The 17,641-nt window shown below is 38.6% G+C and overlaps 2 protein-coding genes across 4 annotated transcripts in view; both read left to right on the top strand.

Moving 5' to 3' along the window:
* The window catches only part of hectd3 (HECT domain containing E3 ubiquitin protein ligase 3), a 34,926-nt gene extending 20,424 nt beyond the window's left edge, over positions 1–14,502 (top strand). For all 3 annotated transcript variants that reach the window (NM_001079029.1, XM_012961326.3, XM_012961325.3), the window contains 10 exon segments: positions 587–651; positions 6,760–6,863; positions 7,181–7,300; positions 8,196–8,285; positions 9,237–9,443; positions 10,308–10,437; positions 10,547–10,621; positions 11,833–11,914; positions 12,301–12,372; positions 13,464–14,502. In NM_001079029.1, coding sequence (NP_001072497.1) covers positions 587–651; positions 6,760–6,863; positions 7,181–7,300; positions 8,196–8,285; positions 9,237–9,443; positions 10,308–10,437; positions 10,547–10,621; positions 11,833–11,914; positions 12,301–12,372; positions 13,464–13,548 — 1,030 coding nt within the window. In that variant the 3' untranslated portion in view covers positions 13,549–14,502.
* Positions 1,773–3,000, top strand: tmem17l (transmembrane protein 17 like). Its single transcript, NM_001015683.1, is given in 1 exon segment — positions 1,773–3,000. A coding segment is annotated over 1 exon segment (564 nt). The 5' UTR covers positions 1,773–1,796; the 3' UTR covers positions 2,361–3,000.
* Positions 14,503–17,641: the final 3,139 nt, after the last annotated feature.

Genomic DNA, 17,641 nt, shown 5'->3' with positions numbered 1-17,641 from the left:
AAAGACCAAAATGACTACATTCAGTGTATTTTTCCTTTTGAGCATATACATGTTGTTTAATGTAGTGATGAAAAACCTATAACTTATCTCCCATGTAGTAATTTGACTAGGCAATTAAATATACTAGAACATTAAGATCTGTGGAGGCTAGAAGATACATCTACAGAGAAAGTTCATATGCTAGCAAGTAGACCTGTACTACTATAGAGCAGTGCCCTGAAAAAATTCTCATTAGATCACCTTCATGTTTTTTTTTTTAATTTCCGACCTTCAGCATAGGTGTTGTTCATTATTCAGTATAAATGTTTTGTGACATGTAATCAGTGCACATGAGGTGGTCGGTGTTGGTTAGTTTCAACTCAACTGAATTCTTCATAAGTAATGTCTGGGCACCTCTGTATACTTGTTTTTCCCTTTTCATACACGTGTATTAACTTGCAAACACCAAGTAAATGTAAGTGGGGTGTCATAATAAGTGGGCAGAGCAGATAGTGTCTATATAGTTGAATCTAAAGTCTTGGTCATAAATACATCATAATAAAAGTGAGTTGGTGCAGCAAATGTTATAATTCCATTTACCTTCCAGGTGGCCTGTAAGGTATGAGCAATGGTGGGAGTGTAAATTTATTGCAGAAGGAATTATTGATCAAGGTAAGTGCATGTCCAAACATATTTTTTAATATTGTTACAGCACTCTTTATGATATTATAATGCTATCAAAAATATAGTTGTCATACTGTTAAGTTCTTTTCTCCTGGGCCTGTACTAATTTTCTTCTCAGAGGAAACAGTAGGGAGGTGCTCAGACCATCCTCAGTCTGCAAAGAGTGGCCTTTAACCACAAACTTGAGTGGTCATCAAGTGGCCATATCGACAAGCATTACTTACGCTGCAACAAAATGCCCAAAAATGTCTTCCTATTGTGGGTATTGAGAATCACTGCAGGTAGAAAACTTAAATAGCATGATCTTGCAAATAATGCTTTCCTGAGCATCTTTGCGCTGCTACGTGTTTTACCTGCAGCAATTCTCACTACATGCAATAAAAAGGAACTATAGGGTGTTTTGTCACCCTGAAAAAGGCAACACCCTGTTCTTGCAGCTTTGTTTTGAATTGACTGACAGCAAAAAAAACAAAGTCCTTTACTGTATCCCTGGCCTTAGAAGACTTTGGTTGAAGCTGAGCATATACACCCAACATAAAGCTGTCTTTATTTTGGGGATAGACTTTTCTTTATAGTCAGCCCTGGGGCAATGTGTAATTCATCATTACCTCCAAAACTGAAACATGTAGACTTGATTAATTTAGTAGATTAGAAATAGAATTTCTAATCTACTAAATGAGCCTATATTTACCGTTTGTGATAATGGGCAACGAAGTACAAAACTGCTTTATCTTTAAAATGGCAAATATGGTTAAAACACACGGTTACAGAAGGGGTTAATAGTAGGGTACTAGTTTCCTTCCAGGGTCTGTAAATATTTCTAAACACTGGGCCTGCTCTTCGAACAGGGCATCGGACGTCGAAGTAACTATATTCGGCATCTGTGAGTGGCAGCAAAATCGCATTGCTTTAGGGCGCCCCTTATTTAGCCACAAGACGGCACTGCAACCACACTGCCGCCGCCCCGCAGAGTTGTTAGTAGGCGTTACCCTTGAGTGGCTGCCTCCGCCCCAATGGCACGCATGCGCAGTGATGTTTCCATGTGCTTACCTGCAGTCATCTGAAAACCAGTGCTGTTTACTGTTGTCCCGGAAACTGCTGGTCCCACCCTGATAATAGTAACGGACCGTACGATGGCGCAGGCTGCGGGAGTGCGGCGTCAGCTCGATTCTCTCACGCGTAATATATTCTTGCGCGATGTGGGAAGGACGGTGCCTGAGAAATCTGGGGCTCCCCTTACTGGGGACTCGGAGGTCGCCCCCAGTGTCTCCTTGCAGATATTCCTTTACTTCAACGCTTTCTATTTTCCATTCTGGTGGGTTTGCTACGTTATAATGCTCCAGCTGAAGTACGTGCTGCTCCCTGATTACTATAAGTTCATACTCGTCGTTCTCCTTATCCTAATGTCGGTGATTGAAGTGATTCGGCTGTACTTGGGCTACAGTGGCAACCTGCAAGAAAAGGTTCCAGAACTTGCCGGCTTCTGCCTGCTCAGCATCTTATTGCAGCTGCCGCTGCTGCTCTTCTTGCTGTGTGACCCAGGCTTGGAGCCCCTGCCCCTGGAAAGGGCAGCTCATGGCATCCTGACAGCATTCCTACTTATTCAGATTCCCATCTCCATCTTTGCCCTGCGTAAGGCAACCAGGCACCTTGCCGGAAGGTTTCACCTGCTGGGAGACTTGGATGGCCGAGCATGAAAGCTTTGCCAGTTTGGGGCTTGATGCTTCTTCATCCTGCAGCCTTTTAGTTGCAGTGCAGCTATCCGATCTGGACTGTAATTCAAACTTGGCCCTGGCATTTCACTACACAGAGGCCCAAACAGCCCCACCAGGCCAATAAATAGTGACTGTCTGTGGCATTTTACAGTAACCCCTCTGGCATTTGCCAGAATACACAGTTGTCAGTGCAGACCTGGCCCTACATACCCCAGCTCGCAGAGCAACTGTTCTATAACTTGAATCAATGCACATAGCAACAGAACATATTGGCAGCAGTCAATGTAAGTTAAACAGGAGGAAGCAAATGGACATTCACTAGACTCTTTAGGGCAGCATTGCACCTCCTGCACCAAATGGTGATTGAATGCATCTTATTTTTTTACATGGGATGTTTTTTTTCTGCTAGTGGCATATAGTGAGCTAATTCTGCATAGACTGTTACATTGTAGCAGGGCAAAACCATTTTACTCAAGTGCCTTATCAGTTTTGCAATGTTTTTGTATATAATGAAGTATTGTTATGCAATATAATTATTTTGTTATATATGTTTGAGAATTATACAAGTGGAGCAGTGACAGAAACATTTAAGATATTTTACATAAAACCTGTTAATCAACAATCTGTTGTCTGCTTTTTTAACATTACAAAAATGATTAGATACTGCATAAGCAGGTAGGCAAGTACAAATTACTCAAAAGGAGAAACATCAGGCAGTGGCCAAGGGGAGTCCTCTTTATATAACTCTGTGACTGCAGGCCAGGCTTCCAAGGTCTAGCTAAGAAAGCTGCTGGAGAATGCTACAGGTCATGTTTATTATGCTCATTATTGGGAGACTGCTACAGGGATGTGATACAGGGAAAATATTTGTCCCTTAAAATATAATGCACTTCTGCCCAGCACTGATAAAACCAATGTGCTTGCTACAGAAACTGTACTATAGCTTATATAATCAAAGCTGCTGTATAGCCATGGGGGCAGCAATTCAAGCTGGAAAGAGGAGAAAAAAGGAGAAATGGCACAGGTTACATAGCAGATTACAGATAAGGTCTGTAGAATATAATAGTGCTTTATCTGTAATCTGCTAACTTACCTGTGCCTTTTCTTCTTTTGAATGGCAGCAGCTTTGTTTATATAAACTATAGTAGTCTTTCTGAGGCAAACACACCATTTAACCAGCGCAGGGCAACAGTACATTATATTGTAATTACTTTCATTTTTTGGTGTTACTGTTCTTTTAACTTCATCATCTGTGGATGTAAACTGGGTTTGTAGTAACCATATGATGGAAGCACAGCCAAATTCATTTTAAGTGCTTAAAAGGTAATGTGACCCCCATGTGTATTAGTCTTAGCACAGTGGGATAATAATGATGGGATCACATCTTCTTTCAGAATTCTAATACAGATATGGAATCAAGAAAGTTATCCAGAAAGTTCTGAATTATGGAAAGGCTATCTCCAATACACTACATTATAAGCAAATAATTACAATTATTTTAATTGATTTCCTTTTTCTGTGTAATAATAGAACAGCACCTTAGATTCCTAACTAAGATGTACCTAATCCTTATTGGAGGCAAAACAATCCCATTGGGTTTATTATTGTTTAAACAATTTTTCAGTAAAATTATGACTAGAGACTTAAATTACTGAAAGATATCTTATTCGGAAAACCCTCATGTCCCAAACATTCTGGATAACAGGCCCCATACCTGTACACTACTGTCAATGATCAAAGGGGATCGTCTGCTAATATTTTGTTAGGACCAACAGACAATTTTCACCTAGTCATACACCAATAACAACTTAAAGGCTCATTTAGGTATGTAACCAAAGTTGCAGTCGGGTAACAGTATAACAGTGGACTCGGAAGTTGTGCAAATTGGTACTGTTTATTAAAGGTGTGAAATCAGGCACGTGTTGACGCATGGGCTATTGCATCAGACTTTCCCTCATAGCCATAATTAAGTTGGAATGATGGGGGGGTGGTACTGCATTCTGGGTGAAAAACTTTGATGTTGAATTGCCACTGAAATCGCACTTTCCACGTTGAACTTTTATTTGTAAATGACCCTTCATGCCTAACTTGCTGGGTCTTTACCCTCTGCTAGCTTTTAGCAACAGGATGACACAAAAAGGGCTATAGATATTGACATGGAAGGAGGCTTGGTAGCCTGAGCACAAGGGTGGGTTTAAACTACTCAGTAAATTTAAATGTTCTATACAAATACAAACGTGTAGTGGCTTGTCACATATAAATGAGCACAGAATGGTTGAAATTCAGTGGTTCTCAAAAGTTTGTAAACACTTTAACAAATTCTTATTTTTTTAATGTGACCTAAAACATCTTATTTTCAAATAAGTCCAATTTGAAACGTAAATTATTATATTTGGTCATGTATTTATTGAAAAAAATGATCTAATGATCAAAGATAACGCCAACTGCAAGGTGTCTAATAGTCCGAGAGGTTACAAAGAAACCCAGGGTAACTTCCAAGCAACTGAAGGCCTGTCTCACATTGGCGAATGTGGATGTTTATGAGCCCCCATCAGGAGAACACTGAACAGCAATGATGTGTATGACAGCGTAGCAATGAAAAGCCACTGCTCTGCCTCAGAAATATTGCTGACCATCTACAGTTTGCTAAAGATCACATGGTCAAAGCAGAAGGATATTGGAAGAATGTTTTGTGGACAGATGAAGCCATAATAGAACTTTTTGGTCTAAATGAGGAGCGTTACATTTAAAGGGAAAGGAAAAGCTAAGTCACTTGGGGGTGCCAAAATGTTAGGCACCCCCAAGTGACTTGAATCGCTTACCTTCTACCCCGGGCTGGTGCCCCTGTACGGAGAGAACAGCACCAGCCGGGGTAGCAGCGATCGCTACCTTCTTCCTGCTTCGCTGCGCGCATGCGCAGTAGAGTGAAAAGCCGAACTTTAACAGCGAAGTCGGCTTTTTCACTCTACTGCGCATGCGCCGGACTTGAAGTCTCAGGGAAACGAAGCCGGAAGGAGGAAGCGCATCGCTCCAGGTGCCCCGGGCTGATGCGGTTTTCTCCTAACAGGGGCACCAGCCCGGGGGAAGGGGGTAAGCGATTCAAGTCACTTGGGGGTGCTTAACATTTTAGCACCCACAAGTGACTTAGCCTTTCCTTCCCCTTTAAACAAAAAACACTGCATTCCAGCATAAGAATCTTATCCCATCTGTGAAACATGGTGGTGGGAGTGTTTTGGTTTGGCCTGTTTTACTGCAACTGGGCCTGGATGGCTTGCCATTATTTGATTGAACAATGAATTCTGAACTATACTAGAGAATTTTAAAGGAAAACTTCAAGATATTTCTCCGTGACCTGAATCTCAAGAGACAGTGGGTCATGCAGTAAGACAACGATCCTAAACACAGAAGTCGTTCTATACCAAAGAATGGTTAAAGAATAATAAAGTGAATGTTCTGGAATGACCAAATCAAAGTCCTGACCTTAATCCAATTGAAATGTTGTGGAGACCCAAAGTGAGCACTTCATGTAAAGAAACTCACCAACATCCAAGGGCTGAAGCTGTTCTGTATGAAGGAATGGGCTAAAAAAAAAAAAAAGTCAATGTGCAGGACTGATCAACAGTTACCGCAAATGTTTAGTTACAGTTATTGGTGCACAGGGGGGGGGGGGTCACAGAGAGTACAATTTACTTACTTTTGCAACACACATATATGTTGTTAGATTTTTATTTTTGCCAATAAATAAATGACCAAATATAATAATTTTTGTTTATTTTACTAGGTTTTCTTTATCTATTTTTAGGACATTCATATAAAAATATAGAAAATTTTAAAGGGTTCACAAACTTTCAAGCACCAATGTAAATACTACTGTATTCTGAAATAGTTTAGAATATTTAAATTTATTTCTTTGGTTTGTTAATGCGTTCTACACAGAAGGTTTGATGTGTTATCCAGAATGTTTGGGACCAGGGATCTTTCCATAATTTGGATCTCCATAACTTAAATAATTGTTTTTCCCCTAATAAGGATTACTATCTTAGCTGGTATCAAGTACAAGGTACTGTTTTATTATTACTGAGAAAAAAATAAATAATTTTAAAAAATTAGAATTATTTGCTTATAATGGAGTCTATGGGAGATGGCATTTCCTTAATTTGGAATTTTCTGGATAGGGGATCCCATACCTGTACAATCTATTTTCTTGCATGAAGCACATGACATAGTGACAAAGGTCTAACATTGGAGTTGCTTCTAGAGACTTCTTCTAGAGGCTTGTGGGCAATTTTTTCAGCTATAAATATGAGAGTTAACATGCCATAGCACAGAGAATATGGCAGTGTTACTGATCGTCCATTTTTTATTTCCTTTATTACTCCAGGGGGAGGTTTTAGGGACAGTCTGGCTGATATATCTGAGGAGCTTTGCCCAAGTTCTGCTGATATACCTGTTCCACTACCATTTTTTGTACGCACTTCAAACCAGGTGAGTAAATCCTCTTTTCATTACAATTATCATTATTGTAGCATTATAACTTTTCCCAATATTGGACCATTCATAAAATAAAATTGTATTTGTCAGCTGGATTATGCTATACTATATAATAAATGCTATATATGATAATGTTAGTCATTTAATGAGATTTATGTAGTAGTACTTGGACAGAATGAGGGCCATAAAAATAACTTGGGAGTCATTGCAGAACCCCATACTCTGCTCAAATGCAAGGGCTTATATTCGTCTTATCTTGCTTAGTTTCCCATATGCCAGAAGTTAACACCAGTTGGCTTTCTTTGTTACAGGGTAACGGAACTGGGGAAGCACAAGACATGTATGTGCCAAATCCATCATGTAAGGACCTGGCAAAATATGAGTGGATTGGACAACTTATGGGAGCAGCACTGAGAGGAAAGGAATTCTTGGTAGGGAAGAAACACTGGCCTTCCAGCCTAGAAATGTTATTCCAGCACTAGTTGAGAATTCTTATTATTTTCCAAGCCCAATATTATTCTTTGTCAGTCATTTGATTACCTGCCACTTGTTATAGCCAAGCACTCAGAGATTCTCATCTTTCTTCTGACTGCATATAAAGACTTTGCTGGGCGTTACATCTAGGGGCTGATTTACTTACCCACGAACGGGTCGAATGGAGTCCGATTGCGTTTTTTTCGTAATGATCGGTACTTTGCGATTTTTTCGTATGTTTTGCGATTTTTTCGGATTCTTTACGAATTTTTTGGATCCAATACGATTTTTGCGTAAAAACGCGAGTTTTCCTATCCATTACGAAAGTTGCGTAAAAAGTTGCGCATTTTGCGTAGCGTTAAAACTTACGCGAAAAGTTGCGCATTTTTCGTAGCGTTAAAACTTAACGCTACGAAAAATGCGCAACTTTTTACGCAACTTTCGTAATGGATACGAAAAACTCGCGTTTTTACGCAAAAATCGTATTGGTAACGAAAAATTCGTACAGAATCCGAAAAAATCGCAAAACATACGAAAAAGTCGCAAAATGTTCGTTTTCAAGTCGGAACTTTTCCAATTCGGGTCGGATTCGTGGGTTAGTAAATCAGCCCCATAGTCTGGACACAGGACACATCTCTTATATTTTTTCCTGTAATACACTTTATACTATAATATATATGTTATATGTTATTTTGTACAAAATTTTGCAAAGTACAAAATAATACAAAAAGTACAAAGTTGGAAGGTTGGAAACCTAGTCTGATATGATTGCAAACTTACATTTTGTACTCTTTGTGAACATGTGTCTGTGTCTGTGCATAAATATTAAATCTGTTTGTGCCCACCCCATAGGTTCTAGCTCTGCCAGGCCTGGTGTGGAAACAGTTGACTGGAGAAGAAGTAAGCTGGAGTAAGGATTTTCCTGCAGTGGATTCTTTACTTGTGAGTTTTTATTTTATTGACCTTCAGTAGAAAAAGGCAAGAAAACTATTCACTTGTGGATTTATAGAAAATGTTAATGTCTGAAACTAAGATAATCCTATTTTCTCACTAAAACAGCATTTAATGCACCAAGAGGTGGTTTAGGATATGGGGTAATAGTATATCTGACCCACCCTATGATTGGACTGTCACTACAAGAAGTTCATTGTTAGAGCCCATGATCTAATCACAACAAGTCTCAGAGTTAAAGGAAATGTAACACTATAGCTTTTTTACTTAAAAAATTTTAGTGTTACTTTTCCTTTAAAGAAAATAACATTTTCCGTTAAGAAAAAAGTCTTTTGCTAATATGGACTAAGTGGACGGTTTAGTTTGTTCTATTTTTACTAAAAGGGTAAATACATACCAGACCCACTATAATGGCAGAGATTTGCAGCCTGCCAAAAAGGTTACATCTGGGGTTATGTGTGGGTATGTTACAAAAAATCACAATAATCCACTGCCCTATCTATGTCTTTCCTAACCTTTTAAAGTATAGTATCAGAGTATTGATTACTGTGCAAAACCTTAAATTCATAAATATTTACCTGACATTTTAATTCCTTGGACACATGCATAATGCACTACAATAATAGGACTGCTGTCACTGTAGTAGCTGTGTCTAGCCTGTGATATGGAAAATAGAAAGTAAGCTTTACCGGGGCAGAAAATTATCTGAATCGCTAAATAATCTCACTATGTAGCTGTACAAGAAAAGGATAATGCCTCAGTGGAAGCAAAAAATACAGAGTATTGCAATTATGTATAAGTTTTACTATGTGCACAAATAATATTGTTACAACAGCTACTGTCTCATATTTTTTTCTTTAATGAAAAAAAGGACAGGATAAATCTTACATATAAAGATGTATCATTTGCCTTTGATGTTTATGATTGCTTTTTGGCTTACAGGTGAAACTTCTGGAGATGATGGAACTTATGGACGAAGAAACATTTGAGTTTAAGTTTAGTGGTGAGCTGACATACACCACTGTCCTGAGTGATCAAAAGATGGTGGAGCTGGTTCCCGGAGGCAGCAACATATCCGTGCTCTATAAGGACCGTGTGGAATTTATTAGAATGGTGCAGAAAGCACGACTGGAGGAGAGTAAAGAACAGGTATTCTATAACCTTTTTTTCTAGTACCAGTGCTGATTAAAATGCCACATATATTTTTTTATTTTACCTATGAGTTTGCCTAATGGAAATATTTATTTTTTTCCATTCGCTTTATTTCTCAAAAGATTCTGGGAAGGTGGTACTGGCCTGCTGCTTTAGCTGTATCTTACTGCAGGCTGGCCACAAGCTCCTTATCCCCAGGGTGCTTCATCTACCGGCACAAAATCTCCTCTCTTGCGGTTACGAAATGTCTGACATTGCCTGCTCCTTTGCATAGTTTGAATTGCCACTTGGAAAAACACATTACAAAATTTGGCAGGAGACAATTATGTTGATTACCTGGGATCCCCACATGCAATGTGTTTTACAAGCAGTAATTGAATGTGCCTTATTGTAATTTTCCGCAAGAGAAAAGATTTCGTATCCCACAATGAAGAGCCTGGTTTGTTTAGACCATAACAAGAAGCCAAAAGGGGCTCTGACCTGAGCAATAACTTTCAGCAGGATGTCAAATTACAATCAAATTACCATAATTAAAAGACGAAGAAAGGCTAATTCTCTAAGGAAGCATCATGCTGCCATCTTGCTTCTGTTCACAGGGATCCCTTGCATAGGTTTACTAAGCCAGTAAATTAGCCTTTCTTTATACTCACTATTTTTACAGAAGAATTTTGTCCAGGGTGGTGTGGGGAGCGGGGTTGAAAAATGGAAAGCAGCAAGGGACACGTTAGGGAGTGAGGTCTGTCTTTTCAGTTAATGATGCATCAAATACAGTGGTCTTATTGTACCTCCCTTACAAACAATGCTCTTTTACTCATGCTTCCTTTCCAATCCTTTTTATCTGATGCTGTCTCTTATTTTTAGATAGGAGCTCTCCAGGCTGGCCTTTTGAAGGTTGTCCCACAAGCAGTGCTAGATCTTCTTACATGGCAAGAACTTGAGAAAAGGGTTTGTGGGGATCCAGAAATCACTGTTGAAGCCCTAAAAAAACTAAGTAAGACAAACATATGCCACGCTCATTCTGGTTGTCCTTATATTCTAAATAAGAATACATATATATGAATAGAATGTGTTTCTTGGAGTTTATTTTACTGCTTCTCCAGCCAGGTTTGGGGACATAGAACAAACAGACACTCGGGTCCAGTATTTCTGGGAGGCACTAAACAATTTCACTAATGGTAAGCAGAAAATTAAAGCAAGTACCTTTCTTCATTGGTCATGTTGTATTAAATGTCTTTGCTTAATGTGACTTATATCCAAACCAAGATAAAAGGTGATAGTAAGTGAACAGAAGTGGAATGAGATTAATTGCTTGTGCACTTGGCTAGTATTTACAGAACGTCATGTGGTTTATAATTTGTCATTCAAAGGGGAGGGCATCCCATAACCTTGTAAGTTGTGTACCATTGGACATTAAATTTGTTTTCCAAATTATCTAAATACAAATGGGCTTTCTGTTTAAGTCAGTATATGACCTTTTATTTTAACATTAGAGACAAGCGAGTTATGTTATGAATATGTAGCTAACTATATCAGGCCCACACTAGCAATCGGTAGTTAGAAGGGGATACTATAACATGTCATAGACAGTCTCTATTTATTGACCCACTTTGTACTTGAAATGCCAGGGCCTATTTTCTTAATCTCAGTCCAGACTTGAGCTATTTCTTCAAAATCAGTGTTTATGTACAGAAAACATTTAGAATATATATTCTTTATACACAGAGTATACTTTAACTTGCGTTGCCAGTAGTGACATACCTTCTAGCAGTACTCTTTATTAAAGCATGTGACATGTGAATGCAGAACTTTAAACAATAAGTCTGTACATAAAGACTTACAGATAATATATCATTTTTTTTCTTTCCTTACAAATGTACAATGAGAAAGCTGTGCGGTAAGCCTCTAAATGACAGATGTGCCCATAGAGTACTTAGAAACCAGGATATTATATATATATATATATATATATATATATATATATAATGCAGATTTGACCACTTCAGATAGATACACATATAAATTGTTTTTGTTGAAAATACATTTGACATTAATCTTTATTGTACTGAGATAGAAGGAATATTTTGTTTATTGAACCTCATTTTGCAGGAGGACAGTAAAATATAAGAAGTTATTTAGCCCTCTGAAGGACTAAGGTCATTGCCTGCTATGTTGAATTTATGTAGCAGTCTGTAGGTGTAGTAGTATGTTCTGCTGTGGGGTGAATGCACAATACTTTCTGTAGTATACTGTGTAAATGTATCAGGGCATTTCTCAAGTCATTTCAGAAAAATGTGGTGCTCCAAAATAGTCAGATTAAACAACATCTGCAATGGATTTTCTACCACTAAAGCTACTCAACTTAAAATCGTCTGTGTTGCTTTTTTAGAGGACCGCAGCCGTTTCCTAAGGTTTGTGACTGGCCGGAGTCGACTTCCAGCACCAATTTATATCTACCCAGATAGATCATGGTGAGTGCAGGGTTGCAGAGTTGTACCATTTTTATGAGAGAGAGAGTGGGGAGGGAAATAAATCCCATTGATTAAAGAGATACATTTGTAATGATACATTTATGAATATTTGTCTCTGGTTAATATTACCTATGACTCATAGGTTTTACCTCTTTAGCAGAGAATAGTTTTAGTACACCAAAGTCTTTGCTTTTAATTTTGCATAATAATTGTGAATTTAACCAAAGAAGAACATGTTCCAGCATCTAAAGAACACAGTGCATAATTATCTTACCAAGAAAAATGTTATGCAGTAGTCTGTTTAGGAAGAATGATACAATCTTATTTTATAGTATCCTTGGAGTTCACTGTTTTCTGTTTCAATCATATTGTTTTACTCTCACTAGGCTGGGTACAGACGACTCCCTACCTGAATCATCCACCTGTTCTAGTTCCTTGTATCTGCCAAATTATGCCAGGTACCTATATATTTGATATATATATATATATCATGTTCAAATTTGTGCGTAGAATGGCGCTGGACACAGGATGTAATTAGGTTGTAGTGTTCCGGTATATACTGCTATAGCAGTTGTGTCCAGAGTGATCTTAACTTTTGGATGGGGGCATGCTCTGTTACCTATAGAGATAAGTTTGCTACATAAATTCACCTATTAATTTCTGTTCTTCCTGTTTGTCAAAATTCCTTATACTAGGCAGTTTTATATTTGCCACAAGAATCCCCCCATTCTTCCCTATCTTCTCATAAAGTACCGCTTCCTTATATAAGGAATAAATATCTTGTCTTACTACGGAAAGTAGGTTCTCCAATGTTAAAAGCATTCTTTCTCACGGCATCTACTTACATATCTAAATATTAGTGTGTATTTCTGTTAAGTGTGTCACTGTTGAGGTGTGGATATGTGCCTGGGTGCAGCTGATATAATGAGGTAGACATCTGTAGATGTCTATGAAGCCCTGAACAAACCTAGGATAGTCATATGAATTAGGATGGCTCAAATTTAGTTGAGTTGAGTTCGATTTAGCTTTTGGATGGATTCTTTAAATATAAATGAATGACTACGCCTGTTTATTCAGTTCAATAGCAAATTATCAATGTTTTCTTTGGAAAGCCAATGGCTATGTTTTAGTGGTGTGTCTGACATCACATATGACCATACCACAGAAAACAACTATAGCCTTGAGAAAGTAGCCAAGCATGCAGATACTCACCTTATTTGATCACCTAGGCGCTGTACCTTTGTTCTTGGGCGACTGGATCTTACAGGGGGCCCAAGCAGTTTGTCAGCTTGTTGACGCCTTTTATAGTATGATACATCGCTCAGATAGCAGGATTTACACCTAGCTTGACTGATAGTACAATTTATTGATTATTTCTTATTTCATTCTGACTGTTTTCTTTTTGCAATTCCAATTACCTGTTTCCATTTGAATTTTCAGTTTATCTTTTTACATTGCTTCTTGGATTCTAGAGATAATCTTACTTACCATATTAGGTTTGCCACATTCTACTGTCTGTTTTAGTTTTTGATTTTTCTTCTCTATACAGTGCAAAAATTTGTGAAGAGAAACTGCGTTATGCTGCATATAACTGTGTAGCCATCGATACAGATATGAATCCATGGGAAGAATAAGTTAAGAAAGTCAAGGGGAAGCCATGACGCTTTTCACTAATACAGAAACCAGACAACATTTGTCCTGATGGGATCCAAAGAAAATTGCCAATTAACTATATAGTTACATCCAAGATACATTTTGCATTGCATTAAGAGCATGAATCCCAAATGCCTGTCTGTATCTTGCTTCCTGTATAATTAAATGACCTTGGCAGTGCAATGCCCGAGTGACATATTTTCTTATAGCATTCAGTGTTCTGCAATATTAAAAAATACAGTTTGTTTTGATCAAAAAATAATTCTTACCTAGCCAGGGATGTGATATATATGCTATGGGCTATTTTGATTCATGCACAGACTTCAGAGGAAATGTGTGGCATTCCCATGCTCAACATTTCACATTTTCAGTGTCAGTGGCTAGCACACGTCTACACAAATATAGGTGTTAGCTCTTAAGGAAAATTAGAGAAACTTCTATTAATTATTAAGGTTAGTGCAAAAAAATGTGTGCAGTTGGTCACACTTTTAAACCCCCACAATACAGAGATTTTTTCCAGAATTCTAGCATCTCTGTGCCCACCACCACTGCTAAGTCTGCTTCCACCGTTATACTAGACATATAGATGAAACTGTTGCCCAATTATAAAGGGTACTAAGTTGTTCTATTACATACCTTTCAGCTATGTGCAGTTTTACACATGTAATAAACAGAAGGCATAGTAATAAATAAGAAACCTGTACTTTTACCTACATATACCCTATATGTACCCTGATGAAGGCTCTTCAGTTAAGGTAAAACACTGGGCTTTTGATGATGCATTCATTAATACATTTAAAAAATATAATCGATTTAAAGTCCTTGAAGGAGAACTACACTTTAAGAATCCCTCTGTAGGGCTATGTATTGAAAATTAATTATGTTACACCCTCTGTGCTAAAAATAAAGAATAAAAAGAGTTTATATTATTATGACCTGATGAGTGCTATACTTACTTATCTAGAAACAAATGTGTTTTGAATTAAATTTTAATCAACAGAGAATCTTACAAAACTGGCATCGGCATATTATTAAATAATGCCTTTTTATGTTTTACTTTGATAACTATTTTGTGATGTAGTGAAGTATTTTAATATATATATATATAAATTTCTCCACGAATCATGCGCACTCCAATTCCAAATATTTGACTTTATTGTAGATAATTACATAATTGTTACATCAACGTTTCGGTCCAGGTCTAGGACCTTGTTCACGATGTTATACCCTCATTTGAATTGGAGTGCGCATGATTCGTGGAGAAATTTACATATGGAACAACCATTTGCAGCACCCAGAAAGACTCTGTGACATGCGAGTACAAGAGGGAGTGCGGACCGATTGCAAACATTATATATATATATATATATAAAATCTTCAAGTGGTGGCACACTGCCCAGGATCATGGTAATAAAGTATTGATGGGCTATATCATGTTTGCTTTATGACAGTTTCATGAGAATCATACCAGAAATGATGCTATATGGGATCTTTAACAACCCTGTGACCATAAGGGCTCTGGAACACGGGGAGATTAGTCGCCCGCGACAAATCTCCCTGTTCGCGGGCGACTAATCTCCCCGAGTTGCCATCACCTGGCATCCCACCGGCGACAATGTAAGTCGCCGGTGGTATGGCACACGCGGCGCGATTTCGGCAAATCGCCGAAAATGCCTCGTGAGGCAACTTCTGCGATTTGAGATCGCCTGCGCAGCGTGCGCCATCCCACCGGCGACTTACATTGTCGCCAGTGGGATGGCAATTCGGGGAGATTAGTCGCCCACGAACAGGGAGATTTGTCGTGGGCAACTAATCTCCCCGTGTGCCAGAGCCCTAATAGTGAGAATGATAACATGTCATTTAATGTAAATAAATATAACCTAGGTCAACAATGACTCAGAAGAGGGCATTGTAGGCAGTGTATTTGTGTTTGCTCTTGACAAAAAACTAATTTGGACAATTGAATCCATCTGGGATACTGCATTCTTATAGCAGGATCTCGACAAACAGCCAGTCTGAAAGGCTAAGTGTCAGATGAGATTCAATGTTGACTAATAAAAGTTTATGCATTTTGGACTTAAAACTATGAAGACTTCTTATCCCCTTAATAGAACAAAGTTAAGCAAATCCATGATGAGCAAGGACTTAAGGTGCCCATACACCTTAAGATCCGCTCGCTTGGCGATGTCGCTAAGCGAGCGGATCTTCTCCCAATATCCCCCACCTACGGGTGGGCGATATCGGGAGAATCCAGGCTAATTCGATTGTTTGGCCCTGGGGCTAAGGGACCGATATCGGCAGCTAGAATTGGCCTGTGTATGGGGAACTTTAGGAAGAGCTGTGGATAATAAACATAGCTGTAGCAAGCAATGCCAGTTAGCAGCAGGAAGGCCAACAAAGTATAGATTCATTTTTTCCTCCAACTATCTCTCCAAGCCCTGAAACAAATTTTAATAAAGTGCAAATTACATGCAATACCCAATAAGGTTACAGAACACATCACTTATAAAATCATCGGATAGAATTATAGGAAACAGACTGCATGCTAATTCTTACATTAAAGGAACAGTAACACCAAAAAATGTATATATTTTAAAGAAATTAAACTATAATTTACTGCTGCCCTGCACTGGTAAAAATTGTATGTTTGCTTCAGAAACATTGCTAGAGTTTATATAAACCCTGGTGTGTAGCCATGGGGGCAGCCATTCAAAAGAAGAAAAGGCACAGGTTACATAGCAGCTAACAGATAAACCCTGTAGAATACAATGGTGTCTTTATATAAATAAAGTTGCTCTTTAGCAATGGGGGCAGCCATTCAAAGGAGAAAAGGCACAGGCACATAGCAGATAACAGATAAAACACTATTGTATTCTAGAGAGATTAACTGTTATCTGCTATGTAACCTGTGCCTTTTCTCCTTTTTTCCAGCTTCAATGGCTGCCCCCATGGCTACACAGCAGCTTATTTATATAAACTATAGTAGTGTTCCTGAAGCAAACACCCCAGTTTTAACATTGCAGGGCAACAGTATTGTTATATTTATTTCAATTACTTTAAAACACTTTAATTTTTTGGTGTTACTTTTCCTTTAACCCTTTCAGGTATCCTCATCTTCTGATCCGCATCCTCACCAGTAGATACTATTTGTCAATCACCTGCACTTTAAACTAACCACTATTTCCACTGATACACTGGTCAAAAGGCCTACACACAGGTGGACTGGTGGATCTCAATGTTTTTTCACTTTTTAATTTAAGTGTAATGAGACCCATATTTTGAAAGTGGCAATTTCTGCACTGTTGTAAGTACAAAACAACACTGAGGTTGCAGGTAAAACGCCATTTAAAATCTTAAACTCCAGAACAATAAAATCTCCTGGCACCATAAACACTTCCTGGCACCAACAATTAAAACTGCCATTTATGTCAATTTAAGTATTTACTTATCCAATATAATAAATGCTTTTATTTTGTTTGTAAGAATTCCTCACTATACTCAGTAAAGGAAATATGGCTGATAAAAGCTGCCAACATGGCCAGGCCAGACCAGACCAAGCCAGCAGTTTATTGGCCCACACTGTCCAACCAATATCTAAATGAGCCTGGTATGGCCTAGTACCCAGACAAAATTTGAAATCACGGGAGCACAGTGTGTGCTCAACGCACAGCCGGAACCCAGACGGCAAGTCCACCAGCAAACAAGAGAATTTGTACAGAGCAACCCAAAACTGCTGTTAAAAAATCATTAGTTATTTATTCAATCCCTTTAAAAGCATGTTGTGCTTATACAGAAAAAGACCATACTCTTGATGCGTTTTGTGGTATCACACAGGCCTGGATTTGTGGAGAGGCCTCAAAGGCCTGGGCCTAGGGTGGCACAAATTGAGGGGCAGCATCAGTGCCGGATTTCAAATTCAGCTGCCCCCATTCGTGCCCACTGCGCATGCGCAAACAACCCCCCCTCCCCCCGTGCCGCGTCGACGCAAGCGCGCATGCGCAGGCATTTAACTCTCATACGGAGCAGTGGGGAGAAATCCCCATTGCTCCGTATGGGAGCAAAATGTCAAAATTT

The sequence above is a fragment of the Xenopus tropicalis genome, chromosome 4 (genome assembly GCF_000004195.4).
Source record: "Xenopus tropicalis strain Nigerian chromosome 4, UCB_Xtro_10.0, whole genome shotgun sequence".
In the NCBI taxonomy this organism is placed as follows: Eukaryota; Metazoa; Chordata; class Amphibia; order Anura; family Pipidae; genus Xenopus; species Xenopus tropicalis.
Note: the sequence above shows the minus strand (reverse complement) of the source record. Positions and strands in the feature narration are given on the sequence as shown.